This window comes from Leptopilina heterotoma, unplaced genomic scaffold (assembly GCF_015476425.1).
Source record: "Leptopilina heterotoma isolate Lh14 unplaced genomic scaffold, ASM1547642v1 Lhet_83, whole genome shotgun sequence".
Lineage (NCBI taxonomy): Eukaryota > Metazoa > Arthropoda > Insecta > Hymenoptera > Figitidae > Leptopilina > Leptopilina heterotoma.
Window position 1 is genome coordinate 1,118,280 of NW_025111188.1, and position 15,320 is coordinate 1,133,599.

General features: G+C 24.0%; 1 protein-coding gene across 2 annotated transcripts; it reads right to left on the reverse strand.

Annotated features, from left to right (window-relative positions):
• Positions 1-5,996: 5,996 nt before the first annotated feature.
• Positions 5,997-15,261, reverse strand: LOC122511451 (lipoma-preferred partner homolog). Of its 2 annotated transcripts, none has more exons than XM_043626663.1 (6): positions 14,252-14,381; positions 13,918-14,085; positions 11,518-12,031; positions 10,946-11,283; positions 10,261-10,676; positions 5,997-7,041 (listed from the first exon to the last, which is right to left on the reverse strand). In XM_043626663.1, exons 1-6 carry the CDS (start codon positions 14,303-14,305, stop codon positions 6,789-6,791), a joined length of 1,743 nt encoding a protein of 580 aa, XP_043482598.1. In that variant the 5' UTR covers positions 14,306-14,381; the 3' UTR covers positions 5,997-6,788. The 2 variants fall into 2 exon arrangements, with proteins under 2 accessions (XP_043482598.1, XP_043482599.1); XM_043626664.1 differs by lacking the exon at positions 14,252-14,381 and adding an exon at positions 15,097-15,261 and having other exon boundaries at positions 6,006-7,041.
• Positions 15,262-15,320: the final 59 nt, after the last annotated feature.

Sequence of the window (15,320 nt, forward strand, 5' to 3'; positions counted from 1 at the left end):
TTCTAAATTCAAATCATAATTTTATCATAATTTTTTTATATTTTTTATTTTTTATATAAAAAAAATTATGATTTTGAAATTAGAAAAATAAGTAAATGAATTTTCAAATAAAAAACTTTTATTAATATTTTTTTTGTAGAATTTTCTGTCTAAGACAATTTTTTTCAAAAAAAACCTTCAAAAATAGTTAAAATCTTTTTTTCCATTTGGCAATTGTTTTTTTGGTTACAAAAACATTTTCTACAAAATTCCACATTTTTTTCAAAGTCTACGAATTTATTTTAGCAAAAAAAAAAAAAACATTCAAAAAGAGAGAAAATATTTTCCGAACGATTTTATTTTGTGACTTCAGTTCCTCTAAAAATTTACTATTAAAACTATTGCGTAATAAATAAAATAAAATAAATAAATAGCGTAGTATTAATAACAATATTAAAAATATTAATAAACTATAATTATTAATTAATGTTAATCGTGAAATTTTTCAAAAGTTAAAAATATAAATAATTGAAATATTAAATAATAATAATTAATGTCAGATTAATTATTTAAAATTATTAAAATTATTTGAACAATAATAATTAATATTAATTAATTTTAATTATTAATTAATATTAATACGTAAATTGTTCGAAAGTTGAAAATAATGTTAATAATTAAATTGTTAAATAGAAATTAATATTTATTATTATTACTAATTATTGATTAATATTAAAGCGGAAAATTTTCAGAAGTTTAAAACAATGTTAATAATTAAAATATTAAATAGTAATTAATATTTATTATTATCAATTATTAATTAATATTAATATGGAAATTTTTCAAAGGTTAAAAATAATATTAATTAAAATATCAAATAATAATAATAAACTATTACCAAGTGGAATATTTAAATTATTCTCTTGGCATAAAAAAAACATCAGAGAATTCTCCCCTTAATTAGAAAAGTCCGTTGAAAAGTAATTGGCATATAAGAGTCGAGTCATTCCCAACAATATAGTGTGTTTGGAAATGAAAAAAAAGAAATAATATTTGAATGAAAAAATATACAAGAAAAAATATCAACAGAAGTAAAAACAATGACAAATTACGTACTTTAATAGGAAAAAAAAGTAGACGCTTAAAAGAGAAAAAGTATAACTATTGTGTTACTTTGTCATGTCATATACTCTATGTTTATTTAATCTATATGTTAAATTAAAAAAAAAATCTCTTGCATTTAAAAAGAAAAATATACACATATTATACCTAAAAATAATTATCTATACTAGAAATCTAAAAAAAAAAATGATAAAAACAAGAAAACCCAAAAAAACAATCTTCATTTTTTTTTCCGCGTATACATGAAGTTTTATCTCTTTTTTTTTGAAGAGTGTACCCTTTTTTCTTTTTTTGACAATCGAAAATGTAAAACTTTCCAAGAGATGAGATCAAAAAGAGATAAAAAAAGAATTTTTTCTGCCAAATTGGTAAACTTTTTTCTTTTTTTTTTTATTTGTAATAAGAACGTCTCTTCCGTGAAGGAGATTTGGATTGAAAAAATGGCAATTTACAGACCAGAAAAATTTCTTTTCCCGAATTTGTTAAAAATTCTTATTGTTGTGTCGTATTGTGAATTCGACTATTCTCGGATTTAACGTATTTCCCGTCTTTTTTTTGGATTTAAATTCGCATTTGTCGGATAGGAAAATTCTTTTACGAATTTGTTCAAAAAATTCATTACTTTTTACACGCAGAAGGAAAATAAATGGTAAATTTATTTTTATTAAATATAATTAATTAAAATAAATTTAATTAACTAAATTAAAAGTAATTAATTAATTAGAAATGTATTTTACAATTTCGGGAGAAAATGCAACAGAGGAAAAATTTCCAGTTAAAAAAACTTGTATGAAATTTAGTAATTATGTTAAAATTTGATTAACTTTTTTGATATTTTTTTTCGCCAAATTTTTTTGTTTATTATTTTTTTTTATTTAAATTACGCTTTTTTCTCTCAAAATTGAAAAATAATTATAAAATTTAATATTTAGTTTCCTTCTGTGTAAATGAAAGATAAATTAAAATAATTAAAAGTAAAAGTAGAATTACATTATGTAATGGTAATTATCGATTTATTCGTATTGAAGTTAAAAAAACATTCATGACTTGAAAATTTATCTACTATTCTTAATAAGAATGAAATAAGAAAATAGCAACGTAATCTTCGAAATATGTTTAAGCGAGTTTCGTTTTGCGAGTTCGAGTGATGTAGCTATTAAAATAAATAAAAATAAAAATAAAAAAATAAAAAATACGTCAATGTAACGGCGATATTTGACATTATGCGTGATAGGCTCGAAAAAATATGAATCTCGCGAGCAAGGCTAGAGTAGTTAGACGGATCCATTTTATGGTAGGCAGAAAACAAATAACGTTGTTATTATCGTACAAAAATATATATATATATTATAAAATAAATATGAGCGATCTGTCATGTGTTCAAAAAAAAAAAAAAAAAAAATGAAAGAAAGAAACGAAAACCGTGGGTAAAAAGGGAGGAAGCATTAGAAAGATGGTTTCGAAACAGTTGCTCAAGGCACTGCCAAAAACTCCCATTTTTATTTTTCCAATTCTCTAAAATATTTTTTTTATTTTTAAATCCGAGTACTTTAGGATCGCTCACTTTGCTCGCCATTGGAACGAACTTAGCTTTTCGCCCCCTTTTTTTGCTCAATTTAAAAAAAATTTTTTTTTTTAAGAGCAATAAAAATAAATGGAAATGCTTAAATAGATTATTTTTTCCAATGTAACGAGCTTTCTGATCAGTACTGAACTAGCGATTTCTTTTTTTTTGCGACAAAAAATAAATTCATTTCTATAATAGAAAAGAAAATTTTATTTACTCTTTTCTCAAAAAAAAAAAAAAACAAAGAGTAAATCAGGGAGAAAATGAGAATGAAAAACGAAAGAAAGAAAAATATTCGAAAACCCTGTACCCGAAAAAAATGAAAATATTAGAAAAAAAACATGATAATGAATTAAAAAAATGTGTCGGCTGTGAGCTTCCAAGCAAATAACAATAATTAAATTATTATAATATTAAAAGGTTTAACTGATAATCTACCTAATTGTTATGACCGTGAATTTCTTTTACCTTTATTAAAAATAAAAAAAGGACATTTGTTATCTCATATCTCGTATATTGTAGCTTATATTATATAATATTAATAATAATAATAATAATATTAATATCTATTAAAGAACAAAGAGTCGAGTAGTGAGAGGAAGAAATAAAAGGAAGAAAGACATGACTTTGTCCGATAGTCTAAATTATAACTAGGAGAGGTAGATTTGAATGAAAAAAAGGCCTAGAATGAGTATTATTGCAAATAAAAAAAAACAAGTAATAAATTTAATTTATTACAAAAAAAACGAAAGCAAGAACGAACGATCGTGATTGAGCGAAAGAGAGAGAGTGCCTTCTATTTTTGTTTTCAAATGATTGTATCGTTAAAAAAAAAATTTGTTGCGTTACGTTCAAAGAGCCTCTAAATATTGTTACGACGAAAGTTTAAAAAAAAAAATTGTTGTTTATTTATTGATTTATAAAAAAAGGGGCCTTTGCGAACGGCCATGCGAAACTCGAAAAAAAGTTAACTCGAGTTTATAGATATAGACAAAAAATAATATGGCACACATAAGTTGGAGTTCTAGAAAATAAAAATGGCTATTTGAAATTTCTGTACGTTTTTAAAGAAATTTCTACACTGGCCATGAAAAATTTCAGAATTTGGAAAAAAAATATTCGAAAACAAAAAACCTTTGCCATTCGGTACATTGTGGACAGACTCATTTTTTTCAGCACCTATTTCTATGTACGATACACGTCATTAATCCGAGAAATATTTAATTGTTATTAATATAAAAAAAACTCGTATTGACGATTTAGAAAGTGCGCTCGCGAGTATTATTAGAAAAAAAGAGTGTCTGTGTGAACGCTCAAAAAAGAAAGAAAAAAAATGGATTGGTGGCTGTGACTATTGTGTGCAAGTTTAAAAATTTACATCTACGATTAATGATCACTCTCTTATCTTGTTTCCTTACCATCGACAATTATACAACGAAATATCTATTGTTTCTAAGTTGATTTCTCTCTAGAATTCTTTCTTTATTTATTATTTATTTAGTTTTTGATTTTTTTTTAATTTCTTTTTTCAAAACAATAATAATAGAGTAAATTTCTTTTTTCAAAACAAAATAAAAATTTTAAAAATCGGGAAAAAGAAAAGAAATTAAAAAGAAATAATTTTCTTTTTGATTTCTTTTCTTTTTCCTGATTTTTTAAATTTCTTTTTTAAAATAAAAATAGAGAAATTTTTTTCGGAAAAATAATTAATTTTTTTTTTGTAATCTTTTGGGAAATAATTTTGTTTAGAGAGTGATCAATGACACATGTGTATATTTAACGTGAAATGAATGAATATTTACTTAGTATCGATTCGCGAGAAATTAGTGTATAAAAATGCAAGAAAAAAAAAAAAAAAAAAATATTCTACGTTGAATTCGGTGGTCCTTTGTTTATTAATTCGAAATTGGAAAGAAAGGTGAAAGAAGAAAAAAAAATGGGTTTAGAAGAAAGTTGTACTCACCGATTTTAACGTAGAACAGTACTGATAAAAAAAAGATAATATATTCACCGTATATTAGAGAATACAAAAAAAAAATCTAAGCTAGAAGCTAGAAAGAAATACGTAGATAGCAAGACATCAATAGGATGAGATAAATGTGTTATACGCGTATAAAAAAAAGCAAAAATGACGCGTTTGAGTTTGTGGACTGTCAAAGTACTTATTCGAAAAAATTGTCAAGCGATTATTTTTCGTGAAAATTTTTTTTTTTTTTGTAGTTAAAAAAGAGACTGAAAAAGTAGACAAAGAATCATTCGATGCTCTTTTGCCTAATTTTTGGTTTTGAAAGAATAGAAATTTAATCTGTTTTTTCAAACGTTGAGCCTAAAGAAATTGTGGATACGATTTTTTTTCCCCAAAAGTCCTGAAAGTGTAAATTTCTTTTTTTTTGTGATTATGAATAAGTAGCGTACCTGAAATGCTTTTTTTTCTGTTTATTATTTTTTTTTTATGTCGATGATTCTTTTTTTATTATGAAAAAAATGTATATACGCTCCGCTTATAATTTTTGAAAAGTAGAAGACGAATTAGAGGAATAGAAAAAAGTAGTAGAAAGTACCTTGCATGTTCCACAAGCTGAGCACTTATTAAAAATAAAAAAAATAAAAAAAACAAAATTTATGTACCAATATAACAAAGTATACACAAAAAAAATGACACGTAGGTTGTTATTACGGGATTAATTTACAATAATAAAAAGTACATGATATTGTAAGAGATACATATTATATTTAAAAAGTCTATTATAAATAAATAAATAAATAAATAAATAAATAAAAAAATATATATATAAATATTATAATTATAACAATAAAGAAAAAAAAAGAATAAAGACGACTATGCATGAACATAGCTGGAGAGAAATAGTAAAGCAAGAGATAGCGTCAAATAAAATGTACATCTCTATCATAAATGAAAAGAATAATAAAACTTCATGCAACGTGAAATCTACTCAATTTGAAAGGATTTTTTATTTTTCTTCACCTCTTCCTAAATTCACTTATTAAGTATAAAAAAATAATTATTACTGTTCATATTTTCAACAATAAAAACTCTAATAAAAAGTTCGGAAGCCATTTGTAGATTTATTTATGTTCAAAATGAAATAAATTTAAATTTGATGAGAAAAAAAACCGGAAAAAATTAGGACAAAGCCGAAAAAAGAACCAGGAATTTTGTTGAACGAAAATAGTAGACACCCTGTAAATAAAAGACATTTTTTTCTATATACGCTTTATTAAATATACAGAAAGTGTATACATTCTACAAAAAATTTTATTAGAAATAATTTATTCGCGTAAAAAAACTAAATATTTAGAATTATTTTACGCATAAGTATCACATAATTAATACATAATTGTTTTTCTTTAATTTCTAAATGGAATATTCTTTTTTTAATATCAGAACTTTACTTAAATCTAACATAAATTCTTTTAAATCTATACAACAAGAGTATAATTATTTCTAAAGTAAAAACTAATTAATTTACCATTTTTCTTTAAAAAAAGAAAAATACTAAGCTGCACGAATTTTTTCCAAAAATTAGAAATAAAAATAGTACAAAAAAAAGCAATAAACTGTAATTGAAAATAAAGTGACGCCAACTACATTTTTTTACTAAATTAAAAAATATTTACAACATATTTTACACTGTAATTATTGAGTATATTCTAATTTCAATCTGTAAATGTTTAAAATTTGTAAATTCGTGTAGAAAAAATGCAAAAACTTTTTTTTTATAAAAACATTCATCGATCTCTTAAATATGGCAATTGGCAGAAGAGCAAAAGAGCAAAATTTTTAATTTGTAGGTATTAAAATTGAAATTTAAGAAAAGAACAAAATTGCTAATATATTTTTCTATAAAATGGCACATCAAATCGGTAACAAAAAAAAAGTTTCCATATTAATGAGGGATTAAATTAATAAAATTAAAAAAGAATGGGAAGAAGAAAATTTCAATTAGCGTAAGCACTTTGTGCGAATAGAAAAAAAGCGTGTTTGGTTAAATTCTAAGCGGACGAGAAAAAAAATGTTCTTATAGATGTATATCAAAATTTTAAGTTGACTTCTATTTAACTTATTTGGCATATATTTCCAAAAAAAATTGTGGAAAATTTATAATTCAGTCGTCATGTGCGATGTGAGGGCCTGAACTCGTGCTGCATTGCAACTTTTGCAAAGAACATGATCGTCCAGTGGATAACAGCCACGGCCTTCTGTATCCGAGGACAATACTAATCCACAATCCTCACATTTATAGCACTGAATGTGAAAACTTCTGTCCAGTGCAACAACACGGACTGTTTCATCTTCGCCCGGCTCTGGCATTATTGGCTGCTTGCAAACGCAACAGCGGGGCGCAAATTTCCTGAAATTAAATCACATCGTTAATATTCATTCAAATTCCTTCTTCTTTTAATTAATTCATATTTTATTTTTTACGGTATATCTCGATTATTATTATTATATAATTGCAGGCCTCGGACTCATCTACTAAAACCTACTTTTTCTTACGATTTGCTACTAGTTGGATACTTTTTTTTATTTTTTACACTAAAAGCTACTTTTTTCCGGATGTTTGAGAATTTACACTACTTTCAATTTGTTAACAGTTGAAATAAAAAAATTATTTACAAAAATTTTAATACTATTAATTTAATAAAAAATTTCCCAAAAGAATTGAATGATATAAAACAAAATGTTTATAAAATTCTTTGCAAACATTCAATTATTTTCATAAATAAAATAATTTACACGTGAATTCAATTATTTAAAACAGAATTTTTCTAATATTTTTCGAAAAGAATTAATTATTTAAATAGATTTTTATAAAATTCTTCCCAAGAATACAATTATTTTTATAAATAATAAAATTCTTCTCAGGAATTCAATTATTTTTTAAAACTTTAATAATAATAATAATAATAATAATAATAATAATAATCGTCGCAAGAATTCAATTATTTTTATAAATATTCAAATTCATCGCAGGATTACAATTATTTCTAATACAATTTTAAATGAATTTTGCAAAATTCATATAATTTGTTTATTAGAATATCATTATTTTCAAATGTCATTTTTATTTATACATATTTCTTGAAAAAGAATTTAATTATTTTCAAAAATTTTAATGAAATTCTTCGGAAAAATTCAATTATCTTCAACGATAATACAATTATTCGTAGGAATTCAATTATTAATTTCAGAAAATAATTATAAAATTCTCAGCAAGAATTCAATTATTTAAAAAAAATTAATAAACTTCCCAAGAATTTAATTATTTTTTAAAAATATTAATAAAATTCTTTGCCAGAGTTCAATTATTTTCACAAATAAAAAAATTCTCGTTAAATTTTCCATTACCTTTATAAATAATACAATTTTTCTCCAAAATTCAATTATTTCCAAAAATTTTAATAAACTTCTTTAAAGCGACTCAATTATTGTTACAAGTAATAAAATTCGTCTCAAGAATTCAATTATTTTTAAAAGTATAATAAAATTCAATTATAGGGGAGAGGGCCCCAAGGTGGTCAGGGCCCTAAGGTGGTCACCCTAAGAAAATTTGTGTATATTAGTTAGTATTTTTGAATTTTTTTTATTATTGTTATTATTTGAGAAGACAAAGATTTTAGTAAAGTTTTGAGGTAAATAGTCGTATGAGTCTCGTTGTAACGTGAACGTCGTAAAATTTCTGTTTTTAAATGATCGAGAAATTTTTTTCTCAGGGTGTTAAAATCATCGAAATTAACCATTTTAAATTAGTAAAAATCGTTATAATTATCTTTATATATCGTACAATAATATTCCAAATGAATATAATTAATATTGTGCTTTAAAAAATTTTTTCATTAACGTTTAAAAAATTGTGTCTTGGCCCTAAGGTGGACACATTTTTGGCCCCAAGGTGGTCGCTTTTGATTTTTTATGAAAATGTGTTTATACGCCATATTTATCAACATTTATCACTGTGAATGTGAATTTTATCAATTTTTAAGTTTTATGATGAATAATAATGAAATAGAATTATTTTCAAAATTTTACCTGTCTAATACATACACAAAAAGTATCATTTTTGACGAAAGGACAAAGTGCAAAAAAAAAATATGTAATATGTTTCTGTGATCCTGAAAAACAATTAATATTAAATATAAACAACTTAATAATACGTTTTTTACATTTTTTTAAAACTTTTTTAGTGAATTTTTGTATGGTGACCACCTTGGGGCCACTTTTTTAAAAGTCGAATTTTCAACTTTTTTTAAAAAGTGCCATAATTTTTTTTTTATTAATGAAATGAAAAAAACTTTATGATAGGAAGTTAGGTAATAAGATAAAGTTTCAAACGCCGTATTATTGACCTTTATATATAATTCCATTTGAAATCTACAGTCGTTCAAAAGATGGGTGACCACCTTAGGGCCCTCTCCCCTAGTCAAGCATTAAAAAAATTCTCGTCGAATTTTCAATTATCTTTATAAATAATAAAATATTTTTATATAAAGAAAATCTTAATAAAATTGTACGCAAACATTTAATTATTCTCAAAAATAATTAAAATTTCACCTGAATTCAATTATTTAAAAGAGAATTTCCCTAATATTTTTCGAAAAAATCAATTATTTAAATAGATTTTTATAAAAATAAATAAATATATAAAATTATAATTAATTATAAATATATAAATAAATAAAATTTCAATAATAATCGTTGCAGGATTTCAATTATTTTTAATACAATTTTCAATCAATTTCGCGAAAAATGCAACTATTCTTAAAAATTTTAATAAAATTCTTTGAAAGAATTCAATTATTTTCGAAAACTAAGATATGTTTTTAAACAGCAAAATTCTTGGCTGAAATTCAATTATTTAAAAACATTTTAATAAAATTCTACGTAAACATTTAATTATTTTCATAAATAATAAAAAATTTCCCGGGATTTCAATTATTTACAAATTTTTTTTATAAATATCTTGGAAATAATTAAATTATTTTTATAAATAATAAAATTCTTCACAGAAATTCAGTTCAGTTTAGTTTAGTGTTAAAATTTTTATTAAAATTCGTCAAAAGAATTCAATTGTAACAAACATCAATTATTAAATAAATTATTTATTTTTTAATTTAAACAATTAAATTTTCGTAGAATTTTCTAATAAAAATTGATTGATTCCGATAAAAACTGTTATTATAATTATTTTCAATTCATTTTTAATTACATTTCTTGAATGAATTTAATTAGTATTAAAAATTTTAATGCAATTCCTTGTAAAAATTCAATTATTTTAAAAAAACGTTGATAAAGTGTTTTATAAGAATTGAAATTTAAGAAACATTCAATTATTCAATAAATTATTTATTTTTGTATTTAAATAATTGAATTCATTTGAAATATTTAAATTCCTGTAGACAAAATAAATAGGTATTTAAATATTCGTTTTAAAAAATTATCCTATTTTTGAATGTAATTAAGAAATTATAAAAAAAATTGAGTCGTCAAGTTTAATATTTCGATAGCTACTTTTTTCTGTTTTTAAGTTACTTTGTTAAAATTAATTATCGAGTACTGTAATTGTGCTTACTTGTGGAAACACTGAATGCAGTGTATTTGATTGGTGGCGTCGACTGTAAATGGAATTCCATCGAGACTTTGTCCGCAGACGACGCAAGTGAAACATGATGGATGATAGGGTTTTCCAGTAGCTCGTAGAATTCTATCCAAAACCGGTCTGGTGCAGACACAACATTTTTCCAATGTATTCAAATAATCCTCCTCGCAATATGGCTTTCCCTCGAGTGAATAAAATGGCTTTCCTTGTAAATTAATATTACAAACGAAGCAACAAAAGCAACTGATGTGAAAAACTTTATCCATCGCCGAACAACCAGTTCCCTCGCCCTCTACTTTGCGACCGCACTGCGCGCAAATTCCATAAATATCACTGTCCTCCTGATTGTCCTCCATTCCCTGGACCAAAAGATCCGTCAGCACGTCGACCTTAAAAAAAAGGGAATTCGATTTAATACTAAAAACAATTTCAATTCAATTTTCAATTATTTTCCAAAAATTTTGCTCAATTCAATAATTTTTAATAAAATTTTCCAAAATAATTCAATTATTTAAAAAAAAAACTATTTTTTGTAAATAATAAAATTATCAGATTATTATGGTTAATATTTAATATTAATTAATTAAATATTAATATTTAATATCAATATTACTCGATTTTCATTAGGAGACAAAAATTCAAGATAAATTCTTCGTACCTCTTTTACGGGTGAAACTTTATCCTGAGGCTGTGTCATTGTTGCCGAACCGTAGCCAGAGTACATGGAATAATTGCACGAGAGTTGTGACGGTGGCCGCGGATTAATAGGCTCATAAATCGATTCGTACGTCGAACTTGATTGTGAACTTGGTCCGTAAATATCGTTCGGATAGTTGCCAGAGGAATAATCGTTTTGATAAGTAGCGCGTCTCAATTCACTGTAACTTGAGGAAACGGGACTCGGCGGCGGTGGAAGTTCTTCCGGTGGTGGTGGAAATGAACTTCCCGGCAAACAATGAACGTACTCCGTGGGCTCTGGCGGAGGCGGCAGATCGTCTAGAACAAAAATAGACATTTGAAAATCTTCGAAAAAAATTCTTCCAAAGAAGATAAATAGATAGTTAAGTCTCTTTTTTTTTCTTTTTCTTTAAATAATTTTAAAATAAATAGATGAATGCAATTGCAAAAATAAAAGTAATGGAAAAGAAACAAAAGAACAATAGTTCTTTTGTTTCTTTTTCATTACTTTTATTTTCGATTAGAAAAAATTTAATTTCAGCAAATATTTACCAGCATTATGACCAGCTGGAACGTTACAGTAAGTATTTTCAGATTTTGGATTCCATTGAATGTTACTGTAAACTAAATCCTTTTCCTTTTTACTCGAGTGAGGAATTGAAATTGGCATTGATGATTCAACATTACTGTAGACGGCATTTTTCACCGCACCTCCGGATCTATTATTGTCAATTGGAACTTGTTGTTGTTGTTGTTGTTGTTGTTGTTGTTCGGACATATTGTCAACATTTGAATAAAAATGTTTATCATCGTAATTATATTTTGAATCGAATTTCTCCTCTGTTTGATTCGTGTAAAAATTCTCATTGTTCTGATAGAACTTGGTCGGTTTATTTCCATTTGTCGCTGTCGACGATGTGAAGTCATTTTTTTCCAAATTTAACGGAGCATATGGCGTTGGTGAATTCATGTAAATATTGGACGGCTTTTCATTTGATAGAGCATTATTTAATACCGTACTGTACGACGGAATTGAGGCTGCCTTTATTGTGTAACTTTGCGGTACCTTTAATTTTTCAAATTTTAATTAAATCACGAGGAAAAAAAGTATAAATAAAAAAGAAGAAAATGAATATAAATTAAAAGGATATGAACAGGGTTGCCACAAATAATTAATTTTGTTTTTGCCTAACTTTTCCCTGATTTCAAGACAAAATTTTGTCTTCCTTCCTGAACCTTAAGAATATTCTGATTTACTCTAAAAATTATTAGATACTCAAAAAAATTTTCTATTACATTTATTTACAAATTTCTTTAAGTGTAAAATTATTCAAAAGCATCAATAACTTCTCTTTTGAATAAATATTTAATCAGTATTATTTTTTTGCAAGAATTAAAATTCTTTAAAACATTCAGATTCAAACCTTTTGAAATTCAACAACTTATAGAAATGTTTTTATTATAAAAAACATTAAGATATCGATTTCTTCCTGTTTTATAATTATTTATATTGCCATAAAATTTTTCAAAAAAAATTAAATTATTTACAAAAATCCTAATAAAATCCTTCGCAAAAATTCAATTATTTTTACAAGTAGTAAAATTTCTCAAAAGAATTCAATTGTTTAAAAAAAAATGTAATAAAATTCGTTGCAAGAATTAAATTATTTTCATAAATAATAAATAGATTATTCGGAAATTCATTTTACATCAATTTTTATTAGAAAATTCTACGCAAATTCAATTATTTAAATTCAAAAATAAATAATTTATTGAATAATTGATGTTTGTTAAAATTGAATTCTTTTGACGAATTTTAATAAAATTTTTAAGAATAATTACATTTTTTTAATTTTTTAAAATAATTGAATTTTCGAAAAGAATTTTATTACTCTTGAAAATAATTTTATTCTCGTGATTAATATTGTTATTTATGAAAATAATTGAATTTTGCAAACAATTTTATTAAAATTCCCGAAAATTTTGTAAATAATTGAATTCCTGTGAAATTTTGCCAAGAATTTTCTAAAAATTTTTGAAAATAATTGAATTTTGGAGAAGAATTTTATTATTTATAAATATACTTGAAATTTTGACAAGGATTTTTTTTAAATTTTTGAACGTAATTGAATTTCTGCCAAGAATTTTATTACTTTTGAAAATAATTGAATCTTGCAACGAATTTTATTCAAGTTTATAAAAATAATTGAATTTCTGTGAACAATTTTATTATTTATAAAAATAATTGAATTCTTGAAAAGAACTTTGTTAAATTTTTTTTAAATAATTGAATTCTTGCGACGAAATTTATAAAAATCTTTTAAAATAATTGATTTTTTTTTGGAAAATTTTTATGAAATTTTGTATTTTAAATAATTGAATTCCTGTAAAAATTTTATTATTTAAGAAAATAATGGAATTCTCGGAACGAATTTTATTCAAGTTTATAAAAATAAATGAATTTTTGAGAAGAATTTTATTATTTATGAAAATAATTGATTATTATTTGTAAAGGTAATTGAAATTTTGACGAGAATTAAAAAAAAAATGTAAACATACCTGCGTATAATTTTTATAACTTTTTAAAATAATTGTTTTTTTTTTATTATTTGAAACTTATCCAAAATTCATGTTTTTTAAAAATATTTTGTAACTAAAATTCTTCTATTTTTAAGAATTTTAAATATTCAATTTCTTCCAGTACTTTTTTTAAAAATCTCTGACTTTTCCCTGAATTCCCTGACTTGTGGCAATCCTGATGAATATAATTTAAAATGATATAAATATAAATAGAAAGATAAAGTAAAAATAAAAATTGTAAATTAAAAAGAAATAGGAAATTTATGCAAACAATTACCAGATGATTTCCCATTGTAGAGACAAAGAGTGAATGTGCATAAAAAATGCATTAATAATACTGAGATGTAAATAAAGAGAAAAACAAATACCAACCTGTGGTTGTGACTTTTTTGGTTTTGGAGGAACGGCAGGTCCAACTTTTTTGCCAGCTTTCACGGCTTCACCGTCATTGTGATTAATTTGTAAATTCGCAATTTGTTGATCCAAATTTCCAATGTTGGCCATCGCGTTAAAATTTGCGAATACCTCGATAATTATAATCTAAAATATTTAATTTTATTTATAAATTTATAAATTATAAATTGCTAAATTTCTATAAATTGTTTTCTAAATTCCACTAATTAAGATCTAAAAGTTTTAAGATAGAAGAAATTTTATTTAAATTGTTTGTCTGATTCTTGCCACACAATTCTCACATAATATTTACTTTTCTCGATAACTTCGACTCTCGTAATCGAATGGAATTTTTCAGTAGCAGCATAAAATTTTTATGCAACACATCTTACAAAATACTTAATATTCAAAAATCTGCTTATAAGAACATTGAATTCAATACTTTCTTTTTTCAATTATTTTTCTTACAATTTGAAAATCCTAACTTTATTTTAAAAAACTAGTTAAAAAACAATTCTTAAAATACAAAAGAAGCAGTACAAGAAATATTTAGCTTTAAAAATGTTTTCACTACCAGAAAAAAAAATGCAGAAATAATGAATCATAAAGTATGAATCATTCTCCGGTTAAAATCTAAAAAAAATTAAAAAGTACTGACACACCCACTGTTTATAATTTCAAGATAATTAAAATTTATCACAAAGTGTGAAATTTAATCCTAAACTTGATAACATATTAGAGAAATAAAAAAAATTTCCGTAAAAGAAAAATTCATTTTTTTTTCTCTCGCAAAAAGACAAAAAGAAAGAAGTAATTCTATAATAAGAAATGACAAGTTTCTTCCAAACAAAAGCACATAAATGGAAATCTATTATCTGTAAAAAAATTTTCGGTCATAAACGGATTATGAAAGTGTCAAGTAAATCATTGTTATCTTGCGGCATAGAAATAATTGATTGTTCCGCAACAATTTTCATTTAAAATCACAAGAATGACGCACGTTAAATTTAAATGTTTCCTTTATTTCCAACCGCAGTGGAATATAACTTTTTTACCAAAATAATAAAGAATAAATTAAACTACGAAAACTATAACAATGAAGGAGTGTCACAAATGTAAATTTTTTTTGGAAAATTACGAATTAAAAGATAATAATACCTGCTTGAAGGACAATAATTCCTCGCACTGTTTTAAGCTTGGTAAAATTCAATTTTTTACCTTTATAACATAATAAGAAGGATGTTTTATAAATACCGACATTAAATTCACTTGTCAAACACTTTTTTCGAGACTCCCAGCTGCTGTCAAACTGCCATGAACAATAAAATGTAGAGAAGACATGAAACTCAATGATTGAAAAGTACAATTCGCATTTCGCACCA